This window comes from Neoarius graeffei, chromosome 5 (assembly GCF_027579695.1).
Source record: "Neoarius graeffei isolate fNeoGra1 chromosome 5, fNeoGra1.pri, whole genome shotgun sequence".
NCBI classification, from domain to species: domain Eukaryota; kingdom Metazoa; phylum Chordata; class Actinopteri; order Siluriformes; family Ariidae; genus Neoarius; species Neoarius graeffei.
In genome coordinates, this window is record NC_083573.1 from 9577833 (window position 1) to 9598326 (window position 20494).

Genomic DNA, 20494 nt, shown 5'->3' on the forward strand with positions numbered 1-20494 from the left:
AAAATGTGAAGTTCTTTATGGAAATCAGGGACGCCGTGTCATTCGGACTAAAGAGGAGAAGGACGACCCAAGTTGTTATCAGTGCTCAGTTCAGAAGCCTGCATCTCTGATGGTATGGGGTTGCATTAGTGCGTGTGGCATGGGCAGCTTACACATCTGGAAAGACACCATCAATGCTGAAAGGTATATCCAGGTTCTAGAGCAACATATGCTCCCATCCAGACAACGTCTCTTTCAGGGAAGACCTTGCATTTTCCAACATGACAATGCCAAACCACGGACTGCATCAATTACAGCATCATGGCTGCGTAGAAGAAGGGTCCAGGTACTGAACTGGCCAGCCTGCGGTTCAGATCTTTCACCCATAGAAAACATTTGGTGCATCATAAAACAGAAGATACGACAAAAAAGACCTAAAACAGTTGAGCAACCAGAATCCTACATTAGACAAGAATGGGTTAACATTTCTATCCCTAAACTTGAGCAACTTGTCTCCTCAGTCCCCAGACGTTTACAGACTGTTGTAAAGAGAAAAGGGGATGTCTCACAGTGGTAAACATGGCCTTGTCCCAACTTTTTTGAGATGTGTTGTTGTCATGAAATTTAAAATCACCTAATTTTTCTCTTTAAATTATCCATTTTCTCAGTTTAAACATTTGATATGTCATCTGTGTTCTATTCTGAATAAAATATGAAATTTAGAAACTTCCACATCATTGCATTCTGTTTTTATTTACAATTTGTACTTTGTTCCAACTTTTTTGGAATCGGGGTTGTAGATCCAGTCATTACCTGACTTGCCTCCCCCACTCCCCTCGATGTTGTTACTCTGAGTGTTACAAAGCAGTGATACTGGAGACTCCTTCCAGGAAACAAACACTACATTTTTACAAATTTTCTGACATGAAGCATCCGTCATAAAAGTCCCTGCATAAGTTTTTACAGTACTATAGAAACAATACCCTTTTAAAACAAGTGCATTAATATAAACCGATGATTTACCGAAAATTAATCTAAACCTTCTGACCAATCAGAATTGAGAATTTAACAGCACTACATATTCATACATACACACTGAAAAGGATGAAAGCTTAAAGTTAAAGCCTTGCCTCTGACTGTTAAAAAGGACTGGAGACACATTCCAAAAATAATTAACAAAAAACATCTAAACATAAGTCAACCTCTTGGGGGGAAATCCCACAATATCAACATTATATAAGAACTGATTCTTTAGATCGTTCCCTGGCTTTCACACTCCAATGCCTATAGGTGTTTTCAGACCGGAGGAACTTTTTCATAGTTCTTAGGAGGAGGAAGTTCCTCCATTTTTGTGTCTGCACTGCAGGAACTGAGAATGATCATAGTTCTTAGAATGCTATTTTGAGGGAGGTTTTTTTTGTTGTTTGCTTGTTTTTTTTTTTAAGTTCCTACTTCAGGGAAGGTACTTTTCCAGCACAAAAGGAACCATGAGTGACACAAGTATACATTGATTGGTCCAGATGATGGGTTGAACACAACAATAATATTATTGCTGTATTCCGCATTATGCAGCATCAGCAAGTGCCAGTTTTAAAAATCCTTGTAAAATGTTACCCAAAAGCTCTTAGCAGTAGCATTACAAAATTTGGGGGGGGGCACCAGACAAATGGACCAATAGTGAAGTTCCAGCTTTACTGAGCCTATATGCGACAGGAAATACAGTACGAGTTTGATGTGTCCAAGTGAAATATAAAAATATTAATTAAAATAAATGTTCTTGTCTGTGGGGCATTTTTAGCCATCACATTTAAAAAAAAAAAAATTAGTCCACCAAAGAAACCACAGTAATATTTGTGTAATTTTTTGCCACCACAAATTTGCTCTTTATAATGTAAAATAATGAACTGTCAGCATTTAACTGTCAGCAGTACAATGATGACACTCACACTTTAAAACAGACCACTTGAAAATTGGAATGTAAATGGCATCAAACAAAATTGGTAGTGTTCAAATTAGCGTGGAAGGAGAGCTTCCTGAAGTATAGAAAAGTTCTTAGTGCTGCTAGATCAACATTTTTCTCCTCCCAAATAGAAGATAACAAAAATAATCCTAGCTTTCTATTTAATACTGTAGCAAAATTAACCAGGAAAAAGACCACTATAGACGCATGCACACCTGCAGTAGGTAGTAGCAACAACTTCATGAATTTTTTCAATGACAAAATTGAAAATATCCAACAAAAAATTCAAACTACTAATTTAAGGTCAGACAACTTAAGTGACAATTTAATCAGAATCAGGATTACTTTTTTATCCCCTGAGGGAAATTCAAATTTGCAACCAAGCTCCTGAATCAAAGAAGTAGTAAACATGTCTAAAAATAGAAGATAAAATAGTCTTTAAAAAAGAATAAATAAAAATAATTTTAAATAAGTTCAATAACTGAAGTAAAAGCAAAATGAAGTGATTTTATATACAATGATTCCTATATACATATATTGCACCAGAGTTAAGGATACATGGTAAGACAGTGTACCACAGTTATACAGTGGCATTGTACAGCTTGACAGCAACAGGTAGGAATGATTTCCTGTGTCTCTCAGTTGTGCAGCGTGGAAGAATCAGCCGTTTACTGAATGTGCTCCTGTGGCTGATCAGCTCCTCATGAAGAGGGTGGGTAAGTAACCCTGTAGTTAACAATATAACTATCAAATCAGCAATTAGAATGTTTTACTCCCCTTAGAGAAATTGAACTACTTTCATTGATCTCCACATCAAAATCCTCAACTTGTGTACTAGATCCCTTACCTACACATCTATTCAAACAGATAATACCTGAAGTAACTGAACTGCTTCTAAAAATAATAAATTCTTCTCTTGGGATTGGCTATGTACCCAAATCCTTTAAATTTGCAGTTATCAAACCCCTGATTAAAAAACCTGACCTTGATCCCTGTCAGCTGTTCAATTATTGGCCAATATCAAACTTCCCCTTTATCGCCAAGATCCTACAAAAAGCTGTGGCACAGCAGTTATGCTTATATTTACATAGGAATAACATCCATGAAATGTATCAATCAGGATTTAGACCTCATCATAGCACTGAGACAGCACCGGTTAAAGTAGTAAATGACCTATTGTTGGCATCTGATCAGAGCTGCGTCTCGCTGCTTGTGTTGCTTGACCTTAGTGCAGCATTTGATACCATTGATCATTCCATTCTTCTGGATAGACTAGAAAATGGTGTGGGAGTTAAGGGAATGGCCCTCTCCTGGCTCAGCTCTTATTTAACTGACCGCTATCAGTATGTTGATGTAAATGGTAATTTTTCTTGACATACTGAAGTAAAAGTTTGGTGTTCCACAAGGTTCTGTCTTAGGCCCACTGCTTTTTTTCTTTACGTGTTACCTCTGGGTGATATTATTCGTAAGCATGGTATTAGTTTCCACTGTTATGCTGATGACACACAGTTGTATGTTTCTGCAAAACCGGTTGAGAGACACCAGCTTAATAGAAGTGAGGAATGTGTAAAGGACATTAGACACTGGATGCTTATTAACTTCCCGGATAGCTTTCTTTCATCTCAGAAATATTGGTAAGATAAGAAATTTAAATGTCACTACATGACGCAGGAAAAAGTAGTTCATGCTTTTGTTACCTCCAGATTGGATTATTGTAATGTCTTACTGTCTGGATGTTACCATAAGTGCATAAACAAGCTCCAGTTAGTTCAAAATGCAGCAGCAAGAGTCCTTACTAGAAAATATGACCACATCACCCCTGTCTTATCCACACTGCATTGGCTCCCAATCAAATTTGGTATTGTTTATAAAATACGACTATTGACCTTTAAAGCACTGAATGGTCTCGCACCACAGTACCTGAGCAAACTTCTGGTCCTTTATGACCCACCACGCCTACTTGGATCAAAAGATGCAGGCTATCTGCTGGTACCTCATATAGTGAAGGCTACATCAGGGGGCAGAGCCTTTTCTTACAAAGCCCCACGGTTATGGAACAGCCTTCCAAGTCGTGTTCGGGAATCAGACACAGTCTCAGCGTTTAAGTCTAGGCTAAAAACATATCTGTTTAGTCAAGCCTTTTGTTAATAGTGTTTATGAGGTAAAGGAGTAGATCTGGAGGGTCCTCAGACAGAGTGTTTTGGTAAACTGGGATGTATAGATGCTGTCAGTCCCCCACTCACTTGCTCACTTGAGTTTGTTGATGGTGTAGTGGCTGGCTGCTTTAATGTCCCGGGGTGCCCTCATGTCTGTGTTACCTTCTGGTTCTCCCCTTTTAGTTATGCTGTCATAGTTAGTTTTGCCAGAATCCCTGCTTGCACTCAGTGCAAAATATATACTGTTCCTACTCATCAGGTGACATCGGGCATACCTAACAATGTCTATTGTTAAAAGTGCTATACAAATAAACTTGACTTAACACTTCCTGTTCTCCTTTATTATCGTTATCATCACTGCCATCTACATACCACCGGATGCTAATGTAAGAACCGCTCTCTCTTTACTGCTTGATGCCATAAACAATCACCAGCATGCCTATCCAAACGGCGCGCACATCATTGCAGGAGATTTTAATCAGGCAAATCTTAAAACTGCTTTACCGAGATTTCACCAGCACGTGAAATGTTCAACAAGGGAGGATAAAACTTTAGATCATGTGTACTCTAACCTCAAGAGTGCATACAGAGCCATACCCCTCCCTCACCTGGGACAGTCAGATCACCTCTCACTGTTCCTGGCTCCAGCATACACCCCCCTCAGCCGACAAACAAAGCCCAAAAGACAGACCATTATCACCTGGCCTGACAATGCCCTCCCCCGACTCCAGGACTGCTGTGAACAAACACAATGGGAGACTTTCCACCATGAGGACCTGGCCACATTCACAGACACAGTACTGTCTTACATCAAGTACTGCATGGGTATGGTCACTGTGGAAAAGACCATCCAGGTGTATCCAAACCAGAAACCATGGATGACCAGCCAGGTCCACTCACTTCTCCGGGCCCGCGATGCAGCCTTCAGATCCGGTGACAGAGCACTCTACAGCACAGCTCGCGCCAACCTGAGGAGAGGCATCAAGGCCGCTAAAGCAGACTACAAGGGGAAGATAGAAGGGCAACTCAACAACCCCCGACAGGTGTGGCAGAGTATACAGTTCCTCACCAACTACAAGGGCTGTGCTGTGACACCTGGGGACTCAGACGCGGCACTGGCAGAAGAGCTAAACAGCTTTTTTGCCCGCTTTGAGTCCCAAGCTCAGAACTCGGTCACACCACCCCAACCCCCACTACAATCCACACCAACCTCTGACACCACCCCACTCACCGTGGAGGTGGAGGACATGAGACGTGTGCTCCGTGCTGTCAACCCCAAAAAGGCCACAGGACCGGATGGAGTACCAAGGATAGTACTCAAGGCATGTGCTGACCAGCTAGCTCCAGTCTTCACTGACATTTTCAATCTGTCACTGGAACAAGCCAACATCCCAGCCTGCCTAAAATCGGCCACCATTATCCCAGTCCCCAAAAACTCACCCGCAACCAACCTCAACGACTTCTGCCCAGTAGCACTCACTCCAGTCATCACAAAGTGCTTTGAAAAATTGGTGATGATACACATCAAAGCCTGTCTCCCCCCCACCCTCGACCCACAACAGTTTGCATACCGGCCAAACAGATCCACTGAAGATGCAATAACCACAGCCCTCCACGCTGCACTGAGCCACCTCGAGAAAAAGGGGAGCTATGTCAGGATGCTCTTCATTGACTACAGCTCAGCCTTTAACACAATAATACCGGACATTCTTATCCCCAAGTTGGCCAACCTAGGGCTCCCACCCTCCACCTGCTCCTGGATTAAGGACTTTCTGGTCAACCGACCCCAGTATGTGAAGCTGGGTCCCCACCTCTCATCCGCCCGCACGCGCAGCACCGGCTCGCCCCAAGGCTGTGTGCTGAGCCCACTACTCTACTCACTCTACACACGACTGCAGACCCACCCACCCTGAGAACATCATTGGGAAATTCGCAGATGACACAACGGTGGTGGGGATGATCACAGAGGGGAATGAGGCGGCCTACAGAGATGAGGTCCTTAGACTCAGCGAGTGGTGTGCCTTCAACAACCTGGCGCTGAACATCTCCAAAACTAAGGAACTCATCCTGGACTTCCAACGGAAAAAAAAATGCAGCCCGAGATGCTTTTCTGCTCACCGCGGTTTTAAAGAGTGATTGATTTACCACAGCCTTCCTGTCAGCTTGAACCAGTCTGGCCATTCAGATTTTTATATTCTGGACATCTGCTAATATAATATCACATTAAACTATCTACTTTCTCCAAACTAAAAGCTTGAAAACAAGTGGAACATCACTTAATTAATATTTACAGAGACTGCATCAGAATGTTCACAATAGCCTTAAATGTTTTGATTCCTCATTTGAGCATAATGTCAAATGTAGTTTCTCTGTACAATAAACCTTAAGGTTTTGGACACTCACCTGAATCACACCACCTCCTTTGCCATTTGTTTCTGCTAGAAATTCCTCAGGCAGCTGCAGCATTTTTCCCAGCCAGTCCAGCACCACTGTCTCCAGTTCAGTACAGGCAGGACTTGCAGCCTGAGAGACAACAGTCCACACATCAGCAAAGGAAGGAAAGGAGAAGGTTTAAAAAAATGATAGAAGTATAGATGGATGTCAAAAACAGAAAACCCAATACAACTCACAAACATTTACAGGGAAAACAAATATGCTGTGAAAGAAACAAAGACAAAACCAAAACCATGGACGGACGATTGTGGAAAGGTAAATACCCAGGAGAAGCCAATGCAGCCGATTCCCCCTGACAGCATGTCTGCCAGTAGTGCAGGGAAGGAGCCGGCAGTGGGGAAGTAGGCAAAGAAGTACGGGCTGTGCCAGTGGGTGACCTGAAATGGGGAAAAAAGTCCAATTGTATTCCAATGATAATGATAATCAATATTACAAGATACAAAATGTGGTAATCATTTGGAAACAATCCTGAAAATAAACTTCCATAACAAAATACAGAAATAATGAAGGAACACATTGTTTAAATAATGTACTCCAGTGGCCAGTGTTACTTTGGCTATAAGGATGGATGGGTGAATGGATGGGTCTATGGATGGATTAATTTATACAAAAATAGACTGATGGAAGAAAAAGTGTTGATGGATGGAAGGATTAATTTTTAAATGGATGGCAAAGGCATAACCAAGAAAAGGTTGTAGCCTATTGTTTGTAAAAGAATGAATGAACGATGGGAAGATGGATAGAAGGATGGATGGCTCACTGGAATTAACAGTTGAATGAATTAACGGAAGAATGGATTTATTGAAGGACTGAGGTTGGATGGATGGAGTTCTAGATGGATGGTAAAGATATATCTAAAAAGTCATTGTAGCTCATTATTTGAGTATGAAAGAAGGAAGGAAGAAAGATGGATTAAAAGAAGGTTGGATGTATGGATTTCTACATGGGTAGTTGAATAACGGGACGGCATGGTCTTGTCGTGGTTAGCACTGTCACCTCACAGCAAGAAGGTTCTGGGTTTGAGCCCAATGGCCGACAGGGGCCTTTCTGTGTGTCATGTTCTCCCCGTGTCTGCATGGGTTTCCTCCGAGTGCTCTGGTTTTCCCCACAGTCCAAAAACATGCAGGTTAGGTTAACTGGTGGCTCTAAATTGACCGTAGGTGCGAATGCGAGTGTGAATTGTTGTTCATCTCTATGTGTCAGCCCTGTGATGATGTGGCAACTTGTCCAAGGTGTACCCCACCTCTTGACCATAGTCAGCTGGGATAGGCTCCAGCTTTCCCATGACCCTGCACAGGATAAGTGGTTACGGATAATGGATGGACAGATGGACAGTTGAATAACCAAAGGAAAATCCATCCATCCCTAACACACAGAGTAAACGAACTCTTTCTCTTGTATTCTTAAGCTTTTTTTTTCCAGTGCCACTGTTTAACAGTTCACGTCAACATGGTGCTTATATTACATTCTTCAAATCAATGAAATCACTCTTTTTTCCCCCTTGTTTAAAAGTCATCCCATGCATGTGAGAGAAAGTCAGCATGGGTCCATACAGGGATTTCCCAAAATGAGTCATAAGGTGTAATGTGGACTAGCAAACGTACCTGAAACAGCTCCAAGGGAAACAATGAATTTTATACAATAAGGACTAAATGGAAAGCCAACACTAACAACTGACTGAAGCAGCGTGTAAAATCCCCCATACTGTGTTTGTCTTCCAGTGACTTAAGATTACATTGAAATTGCAGTTGTGAACATCCTTCCTTTGTGCCTTTTGCATTGTGTCACTCCGTGTCTTGGGTCTTTTTACGTTGCAAATGTAGTGCGCATGACAAAAGGTGGTTTGACTTTTCACATCAGTAGAGCACTTTATTTGAACCAAGTCCATTAAAAATTTTTTTTAAAAATACCCAAGTGCTCCCAGGGAATGTGCTCAAGCAAAGAGGGGAAAAAGCCCACTAAGACACCAAAATTTATATAACTTAAATAACACTAAACAAACCAAATGAGTCCAATGAGCATGATTCATTAGCACGATTGCTAAAAGGGACCAGACTCACCCCTGGCATGATGACCCGCTCAATGTCCTTAATCACGTCTTCATACGTCTCTGGCTCATCAGGAGCCGCCTCAGGAATGAGTGATCGAAGATAGCCAGGCTCCACATCAGGATAAACCTTCCTTTTCTCAATGTTCTCCAGGTAGTCAGCTATATAGTCCACCATCTCCTTCCCTCTCTTGCGGAACTCTGCGACGTCCATCTTTACACCTGGAGAGAGTGTGTGAGATTTTAGAAATATAGGCTTTCATACAGAGTTTGTGCCAATAGTAATCACATTTGTAGCTTTCTATACAAACTTGGGTCTCTCAAGAGAGGCATCTCTGTGCAACCCACCCTGAGCTCTGTAGGAAATAAATGTTTGCATATTCCACCATTCACTGTTCATCATTGATCCAAAATGTCTTCTTTGAGGAAGCTCTACAACAGGGGTCACCAAACTTTTTTCTCTGGGGGCCACATTGTCATTCCTGATTGTGATGGGGGGCCGGGGTCAGGTCAGCTATACAGTATAACATAGAATTGTATGACCCAGACAAATATGACCACCAGCAGGCCTCATTGTGTAGTAGAGATTACTAGCCTGGCACAGCCATCCCCACTACTATATCCACACTACTATATCCACACTACTATACCCACACTACTATACCCACACTACTATACCCACACTACTATACCCACACTACTATATCCACACTTGATTCCTGGCACATATTTGTTTATCTTTACTAGTGGTTTGCAAAAGTAGTAATCGAGTCTTCACACTTTGTTTTAATTTGAAATACCACAGATATTCCATTTATTTATTTTCTAATAAAAATAACATTAAAGCTGTCAAGGTAAGAAACATCTGCCTAGTTGAGGTGATTGACACTGGCAAAGGTGAGTGGAAAATTATAAATTGTAGGTAGGCCTGTTGATGTTATTAATAATAATAATAATAATAATAATAATAATAATTTGTGTACAGCACTTAATAAAGGTTAAATAAATAGGCCTAGAAAATAAATACATAAAAAAACAGTGAAATTATAATAATATGAGCAATAGATCAATAGATCACAGCAGTTGTGCTGTGTCCTGCACGTCATTGCTCTCATCCATGGCCAAAGCAAAAAACTTGAATTCTGACGCTTTCTCATTCAGCTGGTCATACACGTTGTCCCCCAAATCTTCGGTTCGCCTGGTCATAGCAGGTGCGGAAAGACTCACCGCGTTGAGCGCATCCTTCTTGTCGGGACACACCTCCTCGGCCACAGCAAGCATGCATACTTTAACAAAGTCCCCATCAGTAAACGGCTTTCTATGGGTAGCTAGTAGGTGAGCTACCTTATAGCTAGCTCAGACAGCAGCCTGGTTGATCTGGGTTTGGTGAAGGAATACATTCTGTTGTGCAGCCAGTCCGCATTTCATCCTCCGAATCCTGTCTTCTCTTGTTTGCCCTCGCAAACTAGCATACTCTTTGTGGCGGGTTTCATTGTGACGACGCAGATTATATTCTTTGAAAACCAGCACACTTTCTTTACATATAAGACAAACTGCACGGTCCTTATACTGAACGAAAAAATAATCGATGGTCCACTGTTCTTTAAAAACTCTGCACTCTCTGTCAGCTTTTCGCCGACCGCTAGCCATTTTGTTGTCCTGAACACAGAGTTTTCTGCACGTGCGCTGCCTGTCACTGCTTGATCGTGAGCATATGACGAAAATTCGGAAAATATGAATAGTTCATTTTATAACTAAATATCAATTTTAATTGATAAAATCAACAAAATACAAGATGCAGACATGTTATTATTTGCCAAAAAGCAATTTAAAAAAATAGGCCATGACCACTTTTGGGGATTGCCTCATAGGGCCGGTCAAAGGGGGGTGGCGGGCCGTAGTTTGGTGACCCCTGCTCTACAATTTGTGAACATTTTCTGTAGATATTTCTGATGAATGATTTAAAGGAACAATCTAATTTTAAGTTCGGATGGAAATAAATGTCACATTGCATAAGTTCGTCAAAACAAATGCCATGGCGAATGCATGCTGTAATCAAAGAAACACGGTTCACCAAATATCAGAGTATGTGACTTTGGAGCAGGCATTGCATAACCAAACTATCAAATACTTTAATCTGGAAATGCTTAAGTTGATATGTCAAAAAAAAAAAAAAATTGACACTATTAAACTACTTGGATAAATTATATGCCAACATCTTATTCTATTAGATGTTGATATATTTCCAACATCTAATGGTAATCTCTTAAATCCCACTCACAATGATTACAATGTTTTAATACTTTTAAAAAGTCACACAGTACTTTTTTTTAATCGTCATCATGTTGTGTCTATGAAACAGTCCTTTAAATGGCTTCAAAGTTAACAGAGCAAAACAAAACCAAATAAAAAAGAAATGCCATGTTAATAAGAAACCTCCAAAGTGCTCCGTTCTGAAGAATTTCTTGACTTAGAAATTTACTTCTGACTGTTAAAAATCATTAACACTTTGACTCGACTAACACTTGACGAAACAAACATCTCAGAAAACTTCACCATAAAAACTGCACACTTTAAAATGTGTTTAAAATGGAGCATCTGCCATATAAATTGTTATGAACATGATAAATGTACAGTGTCTTGCAAAAGTATTCATTCCCCTTGGTGTTTGTCCTGTTTTGTCGCATTACAAGATGGAATTTTTGGAGGATTAAAACCATTTGATTTACACAACATGCCTGCCACTTTAAAGGTGCAAATTGTTGTTTTGTTGTGACACAAACAATAATCAAGATGGGGGAAAAAAAGGCAGAAATCTGGAGTGCGCATAGGCATTCATCCCCTTTCGTATGAAACCCCTAAATAAGAGCTGGTTCAACCAATTCGCTTCATAAGTCACATAATTAGTTGATTAAGATCCACCTGTGTGCAAACAAAGTGTCACATGATCTGTCACATCTGTATAAATCAACCTGGTCTGGAAGGACCCTGACTCTGCAACACTGCTAAGCAAGCAACATGAAAACCAAGGAGCCTCCAAACAGGTCAGAGACAAAGTTGTGAAGAAGTCTAGATCAGGTTTGGGTTATAAAAATACCCCAAACTTTGAATATCCCATGGAGTACCATTAAATCCCTTATAACAAAATAGAAAGAATATGACAGCAGTACAAACCTGACAAGAGAAGGCTGCCCACCAAAACTCACAGACCGGGCAAGGAGGGCATTAATCAGAGATGCAACAAAGACACCAAAGATAACACTGAAGGAGCTGCAAAGATCCACAGCGGAGATGGGAGTATTTTGTCCATAGGACCACTTTAAGCTGTACACTCCACAGAGCGGGGCTTTATGGAAGAGTGGCCAGAAAAAAGTCATTGCTAAAGAAAACACATTTGGAGTTTGCCCAACAGCATGTGGCAGACTCCCCAAACAGATGGAAGAAGATTCTCTGGTCAAATGAGACAAAAATTGATCTTTGTCAATCATGGGAAATGCCATGTGTGGCACAAACCCAACACCCTGAGAACACCATTCATACAGTGAAGCATGGTGGTGGCAGCATCATGCTATGAGGATTTTCATCTGCAGGGACAGGAAAGCTGGTCAGGACTGAAGGAAAGATAGAGGACACTAAATACAGGGCAATTCTGGAGGAAAACCTGTTTGAGACTGGGACAAAGGTTCATGTTCCAGCAGGACAATGACCCTAAACATACTGCTAAAGCTTCTCTTAATTCACTGATCTATTCAAAATATGTCTGAGTAATAATATATGCACCTTACCACGCTACTGTATTAAATGTACATTCACATCAACGACTGCACAGTTTTATAAATGATCTCCCAGAGTTATAAAGTTTGAGTGGGTCACTGTCGGCCCCCGCAGAACTTGATCAGGCAGCTGAATGCTTAGTGTCAACGTTGTGCTATACTTTAGATAATGTAGCTCCTCTTAAAAGGAAAATGATCAGCGAGAAAAAATGAGCACCCTGGTATAATGATGACACTCGCACTTTAAAACAGACCACTTGAAAATTGGAATGTAAATGGCATCAAACAAAATTGGTAGTGTTCAAATTAGCTTGGAAGAAGAGCTTCCTGAATTATAGAAAAGTTCTTAGTGCTGCTAGATCAACATATCTCTCCTCCCTAATAGACAATAGCAAAAATAATCCTAGATTCCTATTTAATTCTGTAGCAAAATTAACCAGGAAAAAGACCACTATAGACGCATGCACACCTGCAGTCGGTAGTAGCAACAACTTCATGAATTTTTTCAATGACAAAATTGAAAATATCCGACAAAAAATTCAAACTACTAATTTAAGGTCAGACAACTTAAGTGATGAAGTAATCCTGCAGTTAACAATATAATTGTATCAGATCAGCAATTAGAATGTTTAACTTCCCTGAGAGAAATCGAACTACTTTCATGAATCTCCGCATCAAAATCCTCAACTTGTGTACTAGATCCCTTACCTACACATCTATTCAAACAGATAATACCTGAAGTAATTGAACCGCTTCTAAATAAAATAAATTCTTCTCTTAGGATTGGCTATGTACCCAAATCCTTTAAACTTGCAGTTATCAAACCCCTGATTAAAAAACCTGACCTTGATCCCTGTCAGCTGTTCAATTATTGGCCAATATCAAAACCGTAATGGTGTAAAAAGTGGTTACTTCTTTACACCATTACGTCTCCAGTGCCTCTCCAGTGTCACCAGTCTTAAAGTCGAGAAATTTGTCCCAGATGTTATGAAACTCAGAAGGACTTCCTTCTCACCACATAAGTCAGTTTCTCAAGGGCTACGCTTGAAGTTAAGTTTTTCAACCATTGACCAAGGGAGGGACAGCTAACCTGTCTCCAGTAAAGGACGATAGAGCACCTCGCCTGTAAAAGGCAAAGAGCTACCATTTTTCTTTCTCTGTTTGGAAGAGAACAATTGTCAGGGTATAAACCTAGTATACACAGTTTAGGGCTTAAGGGGATCAAAGCAAATGTAATTTGAGAAATACATCACAGACTTCCAAAATTTTTTAATTTCCTCATATTCCCATAGACAGTGGTACAAAATACCTTGATCAATATTGCACTTGTAGCATTGGTCTGGAATATTAGGGTCAAATTTGTTTAATTTCACTGGAGTCATGCAAGTCCTCATTATCCAATTATCATGAATTAATCTCAGTCGGGTATTGATGGTTTGAGTTAGTGCCTTTGGACAAATTTTGGCCCAGTCCCCTTCTGAAATGTCCTCTTGGAGGTCTTGTACAATAACTGCAACTAAATGTTTCTGGCAACTGTTGATCAGTTCTGCACACCGGCTTGGAGGAATTTTAGCTTGTTCCTCCATACAGAACAGCTTCAACTCTGGGATGTTGGTGGGTTTCCTCACATGAACTGCTCGCTTCAGGTCCTTACACAACATTTCGATTGGATTAAGGTCAGGGACTTTGACTTGGCCATTCCAAAACATTAACTTTATTCTTCTTTTGGTAGAACGACTTGTGTGCTTCAGGTCGTTGTCTTGCTGCATGACCCACCTTCTCTTGAGATTCAGTTCATGGACAGATGTCCTGACATTTTCCTTTAGAATTCACTGGTATAATTCAGAATTAATTGTTCCATCGATGATGGCAAGCCATCCTGGCCCAGATGCAGCAAAACAGGCCCAAAACCATGATACTACCACTGCCAGGTTTCACAGATGGGATAAGGTTCTTGTGCTGAAATGCAGTGTTTTCCTTTCTCCAAACATAACACTTCTCATTTAAACCAAAAAGTTCTATTTTGGCCTCATCCGTCCACAAAACATTTTTCCAATAGCCTTCTGGCTTGTCCACATGATCTTTATCAAACTGCAGACGAGCAACAGTGTTCTTTTTGGAGAACAGTGGCTTTCTCCTTGCAGCCCTGCTATGCATACCATTGTTGTTCAGTGTTCTCCTGATGTGGACTCATGAATGTTAGCCAATGTGAGAGAGGCCTTCAGTTGCTTAGAAGTTATCCTGGGGTCCTTTGTGACCTCGCCAACTATTACACGCCTTGCTGTTGGAGTGATCTTTGTTGGTCGACCACTCCTGAAGAGGGTAACAATGGTCTTGAATTTCCTCCATTTGTATACAGTCTGTCTGATTGTGGATTGGTGGACTCCAAACTCTTTAGAGATGGTTTTATAACCTTTTCCAGCCTGATGAGCATCATCAATGCTTTTTCTGGAGGTCCTCAGAAATCTCCTTTGTTCATGCCATGATACACTTCCACAAACATGTGTTGTGAAGATCAGATTTTGATAGATCCCTGTTCTTTAAATAAAACAGGGTGCCCACTTACACCTGATTGTCATCCCATTGATTGAAAACACCTGACTCTAATTTCGCCTTCAAATTAGCTGCTAATTCTAGAGGTTCACATACTTTTGCTACTCAAAGATATGTAATATTGGATCATTTTCCTCAATAAATAAATGACCAAGCAGAATATTTTTTGTCTCATTTGTTTAACTGGGTTCTCTTTATCTACTTTTAGGACTTGTATGAAAATCTGATGATGTTTTAGGTCATATTTATGCAGAAATATAGAACATTCTAAAGGGTTCACAAACTTTCAAGCACCACTGTAAATACAGAAGGGAGAGTCCGAGTCTTGGCTTCCTGTTCATCCAGATAAAATTTGAAAGCAGCTTTCTGGTTTTGAGAAAAAAATTGGGGTGGAGGGGCTAATGGGACCAATTGGAAAATATATAAAAACGTACAGTAGGTAATATATTCATCTTAATTATATTAATTCTCCCCAAAATTGAGACTGGCAAAGCTGACCATCTATTAATATCTTCTGATACTTCAGCTAACAAAAGGTTCATCATTAACTGAACTTAGGGCACTGATTTTCGGTGTTATTTTGATGCCCAGATAACTAAAGCCCTCTGATGACTTTACAAAGGGGTGGGATATTGTTGGTTTTTGTCTTTCTTGTTCATTCAAGAACATAATATACAATTGAACTTTGTTAACCTTAAAGTCAGAGAACTTACCAAATTTACTTATCAAGCTCAAGAGTGATGGTCTTGACTTTCCAAGATGTGACAGAAATAATATGACATCATCCGCAAATAATGCAACACGGTGTTCTCGGGCACCTGTCTTTTTGTCAAAAATTGAGGGGGTGCAATCTTATCGCTGTTGCTAAAGGTTCTGTTGCCAGTACAAAAAGTAAAGGTGATATTTGAGAGCTTTGCCTCAAGCCACGAAAAAGATTCAAGGGTTGAGAAATCAAATTGTTCGTACATCTGCTGTCGAATTGACAAATTAGAATATTGATCCATCTATGGAAGTAGTCTCCAAATCCAAAACTCCTAAGCACCTCTAGGAGGTAAGGCCATTCGATCTTATCTAACGCCTTTTCGGCATCAAGTGACAGAATGGCGGCATCAAGGGCTCCATCACATACATGAATTATATGAAGGACCCATCTTATATTATGGAACCCATGTCTATTTTTAACAAAGCTATTTTGATCTGAATGTATTAGGGATGGTATAACATTCTGAAGGCTTTAGCAATAATCTTTGCATCAGAGTTTAAAAGGGCAATCAGTCTATGAGAACCGCATTCTGTTTTGGGTTTACCTGGTTTTAAAATAAGTGCTCTTGAAGCGAAGGGGGGAGGTGTCCGTTTTCATAGGATTCTACACATCTAATAAAGGGGTAGTCAGTTTATCTTTAAACAAATTTATAAATGTCTATAGGAAGCCCATCAGCTCCTGAGGCTTGACCTCCCTTCATGTTTAGTATGGCATTAGAAATGTCATTTAAATCCAATTCCTTTTCTAATTCAAGTTTTGTATTATCAGAAATGCAGGGAATATCAAGTCCATCCAAAAATGTGTTCTGAAGTTTTGGGGACTCTGGGTAGTCAGACTGATAAAGGGCTTTATAAAATGACACAAAAAGTATTATTGATTTCCAAAGGATCTGTGGGTATTTCTCCTTGTTCATTCCTAATTGCGTTTATGGCTCTCTCCAAGTTAATTTTCTTAATTCGCCACGCAAGCAATTTACCTGGGCGGCACGGTGGTGTAGTGGTTAGCGCTGTCGCCTCACAGCAAGAAGGTCCTGAGTTCGAGCCCCGGGGCCGGCGAGGGCCTTTCTGTGTGGAGTTTGCATGTTCTCCCCATGTCCGCGTGGGTTTCCTCTGGGTGCTCCGGTTTCCCCCACAGTCCAAAGACATGCAGGTTAGGTTAACTGGTGACTCTAAATTGACCATAGGTGTGAATGTGAATGGTTGTCTGTGTCTATGTGTCAGCCCTGTGATGACCTGGCGACTTGTCCAGGGTGTACCCCGCCTTTCGCCCGTAGTCAGCTGGGATAGGCTCCAGCTTGCCTGCGACCCTGTAGAAGGATAAAGCGGCTAGAGATAATGAGATGAGAAGCAATTTACCTAGCTTTTCACCTTGATCATAAAAGGATTGCTTAAGCCTAATTAGACTATTTGCAGCCTTTTGTGTGGAGAGTTCATCATATTCAGCTTTAAGAGCAAATAGTTTTTGTTTTGCTTGAGATGAAAGGTCAAAGTGAAATATTCTCTCTAATTCCCTAATTTCTGAGTCTAGGTCATTCATTCTCTGCTTCGTTCTTGGAGCTAGTGTAGCTAATCATTTGACCCCTAATATAAGCTTTAAAGGCTTCCCATTTGATGGTTGCAGAGGTTTGGTTTAGGTTTATCACAAAATAAAAGATCAATATATTCCTCCACAAATTTTAAAAAGTCCGGATTCTGTAGCCATCTAGAGTATAAGTGCCATCTAGAGGAGCCTTTAACTAACTGCAAGTCCGTATAAGAGATGGATGCAGGAGAGTGATCTGATACACAATTAGAAATTTTTGACATCAGCAAGGTGGAGACCACAAAATCTATGCGAGGATACGATTTCGAGGATGATGAGAAGCAAGAGTACTCTTTTTTTTTTTTTTAAACTTGGATTTTGCATCCTCCATGGATCATACAGGTTTAGTTCCTTCATAAATGTTCGAATTATCTTTCTAGACTGAGAAGTATCGTACCCTGATGAATGATCAAGCTTTGGGTCAAGAGTGCAGTTGAAGTCACCTGCTATCATTAGTTTCCCTGGAAGTGAGGCAATTAATAAAAACAGATTATTAAAAAACGAGGGATTGTCATTGTTTGGGCCATAGACATTTATCAAATTAATATTTGCACTTACAAGAGTGCCCTGGATAATCAAATATCTACCCGCAGCACCAGAAATAGTATCTTGCACCTGGAGTGGCACAGATTTGTGAATCAACACCAACACCCCCCTAGAAGGGGAGTGGAAACAGGATGCCAGTACTTGTCCTGGCCATCGCCTTTGAACCAAGATGGATCTCTTGGATAAAGACAATAGATGAATCCAGCTGTTTGACCCCATTTTAGTTTTGACAATCTAACCATTCCCCTTACATTCCAAGAAGTGATCTTAAGTTTTTTTATCGGCATAATGCTAATTTACTGTTGGACCAAATTGTACAGAATTTTAACCAGCTTCATATTGTAAATGCTCAGATTGTAGCACTCTGACAGTAACCATAGCAGCATATTGATATGGAGCAATATGTTGTATGAAATACAAATAGACACACGCCAAAAAAAAAAAAAAAACCTTGGCCATCTTCCCGATCATGACAGCCACATTATTTGTCCCACCCTTCCCGACGTGACATGGACTACACTAACTGATCCAGTGCAAGCGAGGGAGCAGTTGAAACCTAACCAAGCTCACAGCTTGTAACTATTAAAACAAAACCAAAAAAATAAGAATTTGTGTCTCCCAGCAAAAATTTAAATAAAAATATTTCCAGACAAAACAGTGACCAAGCAAAAGGAAATAAAAACTCTTGTAAAATACACAATTCCCAGATTTCTTCCCAAAATCTAACTAAAAGAAACGAAAAGAAAAATCCCTCAGTATAAGTAAGCTTTCTTTCTTTTTACATGTGAACATAAGGCAAGCAAATATTGTGAACATCAAAACATATTCAGGAAAGGTGTGTCTCTAGCAAATCCACCTCATATTATAAGGTTAAGCAGTATTTAGGAGAAAAAAAAAAAAGAGTCCTTAGATGAATTTGCATAAATTATAACAAATTATGGGGCGGCACGGTGGTGTAGTGGTTAGCGCTGTTGCCTCACAGCAAGAAAGTCCTGGGTTCGAGCCCCGGGGCCGGCGAGGGCCTTTCTGTGCGGAGTTTGCATGTTCTACCCGTGTCCGCGTGGGTTTCCTCCGGGTGCTCCGGTTTCCCCACAGTTCAAAGGCATGCAGGTTAGGTTAACTGGTGACTCTAAATTGACCGTAGGTGTGAATGTGAGTGTGAATGGTTGTCTGTGTCTATGTGTCAGCCCTGTGATGACCTGGCGACTTGTCCAGGGTGTACCCCGCCTTTTGCCCATAGTCAGCTGGGATAGGCTCCAGCTTGCCTGCAACCCTGTAGAAGGATAAAGCGGCTAGAGATAATGAGATGAGATGAGATGAGATAAATTATAGCATGATCCTGAACCATTTCTCATAAATCCTACACAAATGTACACATCACATACGGTTAACTCAAAGGTTAGGAGTTATCATAAGATACCAACAATAAGAAAAGCAAAAAGGAAAAAAGCATGACCCATTTTAGTCTCCTCTGTCATTAAACCACCAGCCAAACAAAGTCATTGCTCCTTGGACAGTGAATAGAAGTTGGCCACATATCAGTTTCAATTTGAAGACGAAGCAGCCTTTGTCACATGCACACTCAAGCACAGTGAAATTCATTCTCTGCATTTAACCCATCTGAAGCAGTGAACACACACGAACACACACACACACACACACACACACACACACACACACACACACACACACACACAGAGCAGTGGGCAGCCATACTACAGTGCCCAGGGAGCAGTTAGGGGTTAGGTACCTCGCTCAAGGGCACCTCAGCCCAAGGCCGCCCCATGTTAACCTAACCACGTCTTTGAACTGTGGGGGAAACCTGAGCACCTGGAGGAAACCCATGCAGACATGGGGAGAACATGCAAACTCCACACAGAAAGGCCCCCGTCGGCCACTGGGCTCGAACCCAGAACCTTCTTGCTGTGAGGCAACAGTGCTAACCACTACACCACCGTGTTGCCCATGGTGGTGTAGTGGTTTAGTGATTCTGTGCTACCTCTGTAGGATTCAGGTTCTTCACAAACTTCTCAGCTTCTTCTGGGGATTCAAACACTCGTGGTTTTTGTCCATCAACAGTGAGGCGCAACTTGGCGGGGAATAGTAGTCCATACGGGATGTTCAGGGATCTCAGTTGACATTTTATCCTGTCGAAGCGCCTCCTCTGCTGGTGTAGTTCTGCCAATAGATCTGGGAAGAACATAACTTCTTGTCCACCATACAGCACCTTGCCTTTGGCCCTGGCTGCTCACATTACTCAAATCTTATCTTGGGAGTTCAGAAACTTCATAATGAGGACCCCCGGTGGGGAGTTTCGGTTCGGTTGCGCCCGGCCAGGTAGCCTGTGTGCTCTCTTGATGATAGGAGGTGTGAGAAAGACTGTGGGTCCCAGTGATTTGGGTAACCATTTTTCAAGAAACGCCACTGCGTCGTTCTTTTCCACTTGTTCAGGCAGTTTACCAGTCTGAGGTTGGATCTCTGTGAGCGGTTCTCAAGCTCATCAAGTTTGTGTGTAAGGTCCACTACTTGCTTGGATAGCTCCTCGGTCTTAGCTTTCTCTGTATTAACTGTGTCCTCTATGCTGCTAATGCGCTCCTCTGCCTCATCCATGCAGCCTGAAAAGTCCTGTACATCTTTCTTAACATCCTGTATTGCCTTTAAAACCCCCCTCAATCTTCATGG

General features: G+C 41.1%; 1 protein-coding gene across 1 annotated transcript in view; it reads right to left on the bottom strand.

Annotated features, from left to right (window-relative positions):
* The window catches only part of ddc (dopa decarboxylase), an 84409-nt gene that overhangs the window by 58065 nt on the left and 5850 nt on the right, over positions 1–20494 (bottom strand). Inside the window, exons 2-4 of the mRNA XM_060920391.1 lie at positions 8610–8818; positions 6813–6926; positions 6499–6618 (exon numbers count right to left, since the gene is read on the bottom strand). Of these exons, the coding sequence (XP_060776374.1) occupies positions 6499–6618; positions 6813–6926; positions 8610–8810 (435 nt within the window). The 5' untranslated portion in view covers positions 8811–8818. The remainder of the gene's footprint in view (positions 1–6498; positions 6619–6812; positions 6927–8609; positions 8819–20494) is intronic.